General features: G+C 40.7%; 1 protein-coding gene across 1 annotated transcript; it reads right to left on the bottom strand.

The window, feature by feature from the left end:
• Window positions 1–423: 423 nt before the first annotated feature.
• On the bottom strand, window positions 424–6,933 carry LOC311066070 (zinc-binding protein A33-like). The gene is made up of 6 exons (XM_084087045.1): window positions 6,275–6,933; window positions 3,283–3,378; window positions 2,838–3,068; window positions 2,738–2,760; window positions 2,538–2,656; window positions 424–1,451 (listed from the first exon to the last, which is right to left on the bottom strand). Exons 1-6 carry the CDS (start codon window positions 6,668–6,670, stop codon window positions 955–957), a joined length of 1,362 nt encoding a protein of 453 aa, XP_083943171.1. The 5' UTR covers window positions 6,671–6,933; the 3' UTR covers window positions 424–954.
• Between the last annotated feature and the right edge of the window lie 2,301 nt (window positions 6,934–9,234).

Genomic DNA, 9,234 nt, shown 5'->3' with positions numbered 1-9,234 from the left:
ACCTCTCAAACATCATTCTTCCTGATTTGTGTAATTTTGTCTGTTTTTTTATAAAAGTTAAGCAGAAAAATAGCCTAATAGCTGCACCCGTTTCTGAATATTGCTGGATCAAGTATTGATCTAAATAATCTTTATGACGAAGTACAGAAAATCATGACACTTGTTAATAAAAATATTTTTTTGTATACAATTTAATAATATATAATAACATGTTGTTTGAAATGGACGAGGAAAACAGCGTCTTGAAAATCTCTGCCGCTCGTCAAAACTACAGATGTGCGTCTGTCAAACGAAGGAAGACTGAAGGAGTTTCCAATAAAGGCAGAAAGAAAGGTAAAATAAACATGTTACGTCTGTAAAGTATTGTTTCCACGACTTAAACCCTAATTATCATCCCAAACATTTAATCTTTCACTCTGAGCATTAAATCACATATTATTTATTTATTTAAAGCACAAGATTATCAGCAAGAACCTTTTACATCCATTTATTCCAATGAACAAATGATCATTTCTCCTCTATAACTGAAATAATTATTCATTTAGTCTCATGTTGAACAAACACTGAGAATGTGCAGAATTTACTGCTTCAGTGATTTGATGTAATACAAGAAAAAAATATGGTATATAATCATATATAATTATGATGCAAAAAAGTTAGAAATGAATAAACACACATTGACTGAAATAATCGGGTAAATGTCAATTATCCTGAAAACATGAATGCTAAAACGGTCTCTAATCGTCTAATTGTGTGAAGTGGAATATAAATGAAAACTTCTTGTTTATTGATCTGAGTGTTGCTGTAGTGCTGGATATCAGTCATGTGATCATCACGGCCCAATCACAGCCACCGTACTGATATTCAGATCAACAGCACTCTTACTCATGTGATATGGATTAAATATTGGAAACATGATGAAAGCAGGAAGATCCAGATCTACAGGAGTGACGTTTACTGACTATTGACCGGTAAGATCCTCAGAGAGGAAGAAGAACAGAAGAATGGAAAGAGTGTGTGAGTGAAGGTGGTTGTGAATGTGTGTAGATGTGTGTTAGTTACAGGATCAGAGAACGACACCGTTCCTCCGTCATAGTCCAGATTCACTCTCACACGATCAAGCTTCTGTTCAACACGAAAACCAGATCCTAAAGGCCATCCGTACTGATGATACCGCACACTCCAGACATCAGTGTTGAAGAAAACACGTCCCTTCCTCTGGTTTGATGCTGTAGTTACTCCAAGACTCCACCATGAACTCTGTTTAACCTCCACATCCCAGCAGTGTGTTCCTGAGTTAAAACCCTCTGAACCCAGAACACAGAGATCACAGTCAAATCTCTCTGGATTATCAGGAACAGGTTGTTTGCTCCAGCTGTTTCTCACACTGGTCAGATCATCAGACAGGACGAGACGTGGATGAGCCGTGTTTGGATCCAGAATCACAGGAGCTGATGAGACACAATCAACAGATGCTTTTATTCTGATCTTCATATAATGATCAAGAGTGAACCCAACACAGATTATTATGAATTATGACACTCGTCCTGTTGATCAAACACATTTTCCTCTGATCACTGTCAGTGCTGTTATTAGTTTCACACTCGTTTTTATCATCAGCGTTTAACGGCATCAACTACAAACATTAAATATGAGATTCAGACATTTGTGTCCATCAAGAGAAACTGATACTTTGGGAAAGTTAAATAACAATAAATCACGGAGATCTGTTGAGATTTATGCTGTAGATGAAGAACTGTAAGTGTGTGTCTGATCTTCAGCATCTGATCATCTTCATTTTATTGGCTCTTATAGTCTGTGTTTTGTTTTAAATTAGTTTATTATGACTGTCTGTTGTGTTTGACTTAAAAACATTAATCACCTTCAACACTTCCTAGCCACGCCCTAGCAACCATTGTCGAGCACCCTAGCAACCCAAATCCAAAGAGGGACATCTTCTAATCTGAATGTCATAGAGGAGTTGCGGTTGGTTTATATCATTCATACTGGCAAGCAGCCTTTGAAGTAACATCATTGGCAGCTGCCAAGCCACTCCCTAGCAACTAAACAGAGTACCCTAGCAACTGTTCAGCAAGACCTATATCTCTGCACCAGAACATCGCAGAGACATGGTGGTTGGCTCCTTTGACTAATGCTAGCAAACAGAACATGCTACACATGCTAGCAGTGAATAGCTACATGCTAATAGCGACTAGTTAAATGTTAAAACTTCAAAAATGCTAACTAAAACAGAAGCATGCTAATCATGTTAGCACAATGCTAACAACATGGTGATTGTATTAGCATCATGTTACTAATTCTTATCATCTAACAAACACCAAACTGTTCTATCTATCTGTCCGTCCGTCCGTCTGTCTATCTATCTATCTATCTATCTATCTATCTATCTATCTATCTATCTATCTATCTGTCTATCTATCTATCTATCTGTCTATCTATCTATCTCTGTCATGAAGAGCCTCTAACTCTCCACCCATCCATCATGTCCAGCTCAGATCTCCTGCTGTCAGACTCACTGTTTTGGACGATGTCCTGCATCTTCTTCCAGACTCTGAACGGCAGGTTGCCCAAGTATCGTGGCACATGAATCAAAGCTCCAGAAGCCTTCTGTGGATCCGGCTGTGAGCTCTGGACTCTGGAAGAACATTCAGGAGTCAGAACTGCAGTGGCTTTGGATCAGAACCAGAGAGACCAGAGACAGGAGCAGATCACTCACCTTTCCATTGAGACTGGAAACTCCTGCAGAACAAACACACCATTTATCATCAAGAACTCAATCAATCATCAATCAATCAACCAATGATCTGAAATCAGACCTTCAGAAAGCAGACGTCATTGGCTTTCATCATCTCCTCCATGTCTTTGATTGTGTGTGAAAGAGCTGAGATGTGTGTGTTCATCTCCTCCAGCTTCTCCTTCATCCTCTGCTTCTTCTGCTCCTCTTCCTCCCTCAGTGCAGTGACTGTAGCTTCTTCTTCATCTCTGAGAAACTGATGAAGCTTCTCAAACTGCTGTTTAATCTGACGCTCTGTGTGCTCAGCTTGAGACTGAAAGCAAAGCACATTCACTTCAATCATCTCAATCGACACACATCATTAATATCCAAGATAAACTCGGATACCCGACATAAAACGGATCCAGAAGCAGATTGCTGCTAGTCATTTACAGAAATAATAAACTGGAATCTATAATATCAGATCATAACTGTATATAGTGATTCAACAGCTGTAATGAAAATGACTCTCGTTTCTGTTTCCTCACCTTGATGTGTTGAACTGTTTTCTCAAACTCTGCTTTCAGTTTTTCATTGCGTTTAAGTTTCTCTTGTAAGGTCTTCAGTGCTGTATTGAGCTCCTCCTAGAATTGAACAAAAATACATAAAACACCAGATTACAGTGAAGAGAAGACAATACAGTGATATGATCATATAATGCAGTGAAAAAGTATTTGCCCCCATCTCATACTAAATTGATTCAGGAATTAAAACCTACCATAAAACAAAGGCAACCTGAGTAAACACAAAGTACAGTTTGTAAATGACAATGCTATTTATTGAAACAAAAAAGTTGTCCAATACCAACTGGGCCGGCGTGAAAATGTATTTGCCCCCGTAGTTATTACAGTTTTTCTCAGTCGCTTTGGTGCATTTCTCACATCACTATTTACATTTGCACAACAGTTAATGCAGTTCTCAAAACAATTAGTACAAACTGCAAAACCTAGTTGATAACCTGCAAAAGCGTGTCACTTGCTCAGAATGGAGAGCTCATTCCTCAAACGCAAGTATTCATGTCAATGACAGTGTCAGTGTCATCAAGATGAAAAGTCCTGACACCATTGTTTATGAACAAGATAGTCAAATGGCTTTGTCATGTTTTCATTATGACAGTTTTACTCTGTAAATGTTTTCCAATGCAAAAAAAAAAGTCAGATCTTGGTGACACAGAAAATGCTCAAGACAGCACTATATACTATTTGCACAGCCATTTGAAAAATACAGTAAAGTTACAAATTACTGTATTTAGTGAGGTAACTGAGTAAAAGACACTGAATATGTATGTTTCACATTTTTACTGCATATGCTCTTTGCAATTCTAATTTGTTCACAGCATTGTGCAAAAGAAAAAATACACCCTTATTTACAACAAACATAAACGCCCTTTGGGTAGAGCTGTGCACAACTGTAAACAATATTGCAGAACATATTGGAACTGAACATACAACATACATAGTACTGTAATCATTCATGCACATCCAGACGTTCCTCATCAGTGAAAGCTGAGATTCAGCTGAGAGAAATTGTTCAATTCAGGAAAAAAAAAAAAGATTTAAAAAAATTTGTAAAACTTGCTTGACAGATTTTGACAACTAGTTCATTTTTGTATGTAATGACTCAAGCAATGAAATGAGGACTATTAGTTTTATATGGAATGGCTATTCAGCATTCACAAGTATAGTTAATTTTGACTGACATGACATAAGCAAATGATAATGTTATAAAACAGCAGAGAGTTGTATGAAAGCAATTGATGCATGTCCAAAAGCATTTGTAATTTGTTGGAAGGAATGAGAAACTGCTACTATGATGTGCACAAATGACTAATTGTTGTGGAGGTTGAACTAACTGTTGTGCAAATGTAAATAGTGATGTGAGAAATGCACCAAAGCAACTGAGAAAAACTGTAATTCCTCAAATCTATGAAACTGCATTTATAATGTAGTTCAGCTGGACTAAACACAACCAGTCCTGATCACTGCAGCTGTTCACTCAGATCAACACTGAATACTAAAGCCTGATTGGTTCACGTCTCTGCACCTCTACAGACAAATGGCTTTTCAGCCCGCTAAACCGCTAAACCGCTAAACCTGACGGGGTCGACTGCATATTTAAGTCGTGCTGAAAACTGTTTTCATCAGAATTGTTCTCCTTCAAACGTGAAGATCATCTCCTCGCTGTCTCCAAAGAGAAGAAGATAGGAGCCTTTCTGCTCACCACTGAAACAAGCCTCAACTAGCGGATTAACGGCTCTTCGACAGCTAAAGCTGACTCGCTGCTTCTCCTCTGGGCTATCCGGCAACTCTTCAAGAGACACTGTCACTATTAAAAGAGCAAATTTGAGCGACATTTGTTCCAAAATGCCACGAGTGTTGCTCCTGCAGGGCTCCCTGCTTCCCTCATCTGGAGCGAGTGCCATGGTTTCATTTGGCGGCTCCGAGGAGGACTTTGATGACACTATGTCTCTGAAGCGGAGGACTGAATGAACTCTGTTATAAGTCATGGTCCCTACTCATCATGCATCCACTATTCCTTTTTGTCTGCCCTAAAAACTGGTATATAAACTCGTAAAACCTATAAACTGGTCTTGACCCGATGGCCTTAAAAGAGCTGTGCAGCGTGACCGACCTCGCCCTGCGTGCCACTAAGTCTACAGCCCAAGAAGTCGTCATAGATGATGCGCCACTTCAAATAAAAAACAAACACCTTTTGCAAAGAGCATTCCTCCTCTTCATTATCCTATTGCAAGCATCAGCCCCCCACCACAGCTGCGCCTCTTCAACCCCTCGCCACCCAGAGCCAGGCTTGGGAAGCTTTTACCGGCATGTCAGATTGGGTTTTAGAAATAATCAAACGGAGTTACTCGCTCCAGTTCTCTCGCAGGCTCCCCTGCTTCAGGAGTGTGACTAACACTTTAGTCTCGGACATCGACGCTCACGTCCTCCGAGCTGAAGCACAAGCTCTGCTAGCGAAGGGCGACTCAGGCTTTTACAGCCGCTTTGTCCTCGTTCCTCAGGCTCATCCTCGATTTGAGATGTCTGAACCACGCTCTGGTCACACAGACGGCCGCTCAGAATGCTAATGCTAACTTTGAAACAAATCCTCTCACAGATCTGATTGGTTTTTATCAGTGGATCTGGAGGACACATACTTTCATATCCAGATAGCCTCTCATCACAGTTATTGAGATTCACGTTTGAAGGGGCTTACCAAAATAATACAGTCCTACCATTCTTACTGTCTCTTGCTCTGCGCACTTTTATGATATTCGTGATGTGGTCCTCTCCCCCTGAGACAGATGGGAGTTCACCTCCTGAATTACCTCAATGATTGGCTGCTTTTGGCCCAATCGAAGGAGTAACTCTGCGCACACAGATCTTTGCTCATCAGGACCAAGGTTACGTTAGTAACCGGAACGATCTGTGTTTGTGACTCGTTATGATTCTTTACATGTGAATCAAGAAACATTTGTCTTACCTTATATGATGAAACCACTTCACTGATGGGTCTGAATTTATGATTGTCATGTTGTTGTGAAGTAAAGCACACTAAACACACAGGCTGTTTGTCCTCCAGACAGAAGAGTTTGAGTTTCTCACTGTGTAAACTGCAGATCTCCTCAGACCCTGATGAACGCCTCTCATTTCTCTCCTTCAGGAACGACTCACACAAGTTTTTTAACGCAAGATTAAATGGAGGATTAGGTTTTGAGGATCTTCTCCTGCAGACAGGACACTCCTGAGATTCCTTGGTTCTCCAGAACTGTTGAAGACACTCTTTACAGAAACTGTGACTACAGGATAAAAGAACAGGAGCCTTGTAGATTTCATGACACACAGGACAAATATAATCATCTTCAGCTGCTGAAGCCATTTTCACTGTTTGAGCTCCAGCAATCTAAACTTTACTTTCACTTTCTGATCGACGGTTTAAAAAACAAATCAACATGAGAATCACAAAGATCAGAAACAAACTTGTTCAGAAACAAACTTCTCAAATTCTTTTGTAAAGTTTTTCCCTTCGTACTCCACTGATCGCTGATTCTTTATTGCTTTTGTCGAGACAAAGTCAGTATGGCAGAAAAGAGAAATAACAAGTCAGTCTCTTCCTGGTTAGTGTTGTAAGAGGGTGGAGCTTCTGATCAAGTTGGTGTGTTGAAACAGGTCAAAGAAAAACATCAGGATTTCTTTAGGCAAAAAAAACAAAATCTAAACTAATCTAATATTCAAAATTAACTTACATTGAAACGTTAAGATATAAAGCTAAATCCTTGGATTGAACACAAAAGAACCATAAAAATACTCAAATATTAAAAAAATAAAAGATCTCAAAACCCTTATACGTGTTTTATTTATTGCTCTTCTCCAGGGTCTGTCATGCTCCCTCTCTCTTAAAATGATTTCTTCTCATGCTGAAGTTTCAGTGATAAACACTCCTCTGTTTATCTGCTGATTGTCAGTGTTTGGAGAAACCAACAGATCAACAGATTAAAATTCCTGAATAAACTGGAGAAACGGAAATGAGACAAAAGTTTGTCTCTCATGGATCACTCATCAGCACCTTTATTAACACTGATTTCATGAGTTCACATCTATATATAATTATTACGGTAAAGGTTATGCGTATTTGGCGTGCTGTCCGGGTAGAGGGCTCCGAGCTCTGAATTTCTGCCCGAACCCAGAGTACTCACCCCAAAAAGAAAAAGAGCAAAAGGAAAGACTATAAACCCCCCAAAGTCGCAGTGAATTTGGCGGGCTGGCGTTTCAAGACGCATACTGTGGCCGGTAGAGCCCAATATCCTGACGCTGTTGAGTCACTCACGTCAGAAGCTACATGGGCCCTCCCGGTCAGCCGTTTTTTCGAATCCCGCCGCTCCCCATCCATCAGTCGGCAGGACTCACCCGTCAACGCCATGGAGATATTCCGGTCAAGCGATCAAGCTTATTGAAACGCCAGCCCGCCAAATTCGCTGCGACTTTGGTGGGGTCTGTAGTCTGTCCTTTTGCTCTTTTTTCTTCAGGGGGAACATCGCTGCTGTAAGGACTCTGCTTCCAAGCAAAAAATCTGGTGTGATGTAGTGGCAAGTGATTGTTAAGAAACTGATCTTACGATAATCATCAGTCCACATGTCAGTGGCCATGCCAATATTGATATCAGACATAATTTCTGATATTTCGTTGACCAGCACCTGTCTTTTGGAGGCCGCGGTTTCATTAGATCTCAGAGAGATGTTTGTGGGATTATGTAACACACTATCCGCTGAGACCCATATGTAGCCCCCAGATTTATTAAGTCTTGCGCTAGGTTAATAAAACCTCTTCCAGCAACCGTATGAAACGACCTAATATCCCGACGGCAAAACTCCACACATTTTTTTGTTCCATTGGATTGAACAGAAGCTGGTACTGACTTGGCTGTTGGAGATAAATCATCTGAAAGAGATGAGTGTGTGTTGTTACTAGCGGCTAGGCCTGCTGTTGGACGAGTGCATCCACGATCAGTGTGTCGCTGTAGAGAAGATGAACCTGTCTTTCTGCTGTCGTACGCCAAGACAGCTTCGCAAGCTCTACGCTGTACGTAACCGTGGGCTCTTTATTGGTTGAAACGACAAGATCATATTTTTTTACGTTAATGTTCGCTTGCCGTCGTCTGCTGTGTTGTGACGGGAATGCACACAGGAGCCGTGAACATGTGCGCAAAACAGTAGATATACATATAAATGACAATACATACATTTCTACATATATAAAGCCTATATAGTTTTTTTTAAAACTCCTCCTTTTTTTACTTATAGTCTTTTTTTTACTTACAAACCTGAACCCGAGGCTATTCATTAAACTTTAACCAAAACCCGAACTCAAACCTGATCTGAAACCCTTAAGTGTCCCCAAATTCGCAAGTCAGAGGCAGCAGCGGCAAGGAACCAAAACTCCATCAGTGACAAAATGGAGAAAAAAAAAACCTTGGCAGAAACCAGGCTCAGTCGCTCAGTTCTCCTCTGGCCAATGAACGAACAGTTATGCTTCAGGCAGAATTACATGTCAGAAGTCAGATTGGATCGGAACATTCATATTATTTATCCAGTTCCATCTTGTTGAAGATCGGAGTCACGCTAGTATGGAGACGGTTTGTTGAGGATCAGTGCCAATGGCTGTCGTGTCAACGAGGCCTTCACAGGGGAGAGTCTAGTTGACACAATCTGTGCTGACACTTCAGGGATACGTTGTGGTCGTGTCTAGGCACAGGTCCAACATCTGATCTAGATTCGGCCTGGATCCTGCTGACTACATCATGCTACTCAACGCAGTACAGTAGGCTACTCAATACAGTACAGTAGGCTACTCAACGCAGTACAGTAGGCTACTCAACGCAGTACAGTAGGCTACTCAACGCAGTACAGTAGGCTACTCAACGCAGTACAGTAGGCTACTCAACGC

The sequence above is a fragment of the Abramis brama genome (genome assembly GCF_963993115.1).
Source record: "Abramis brama genome assembly, chromosome: 16".
Lineage (NCBI taxonomy): Eukaryota > Metazoa > Chordata > Actinopteri > Cypriniformes > Leuciscidae > Abramis > Abramis brama.
The sequence above is the reverse complement of the archived record's forward strand: the minus strand, read 5'-3'. Positions and strand labels throughout refer to the sequence as shown.

Excerpts from the sequence above, each read along its gene's own strand:
- LOC311066070 (XM_084087045.1), bottom strand. The coding sequence starts at position 6,670 with ATGGCTTCAGCAGCTGAAGATGATTATATTTGTCCTGTGTGTCATGAA. Across the intron at positions 3,069-3,282 it reads AAACAGTTCAACACATCAAG|TCTCAAGCTGAGCACACAGA; the intron begins GTGAGGAAACAG and ends CTTTGCTTTCAG. Across the intron at positions 2,657-2,737 it reads TTTCCAGTCTCAATGGAAAG|AGTCCAGAGCTCACAGCCGG; the intron begins GTGAGTGATCTG and ends ATGTTCTTCCAG.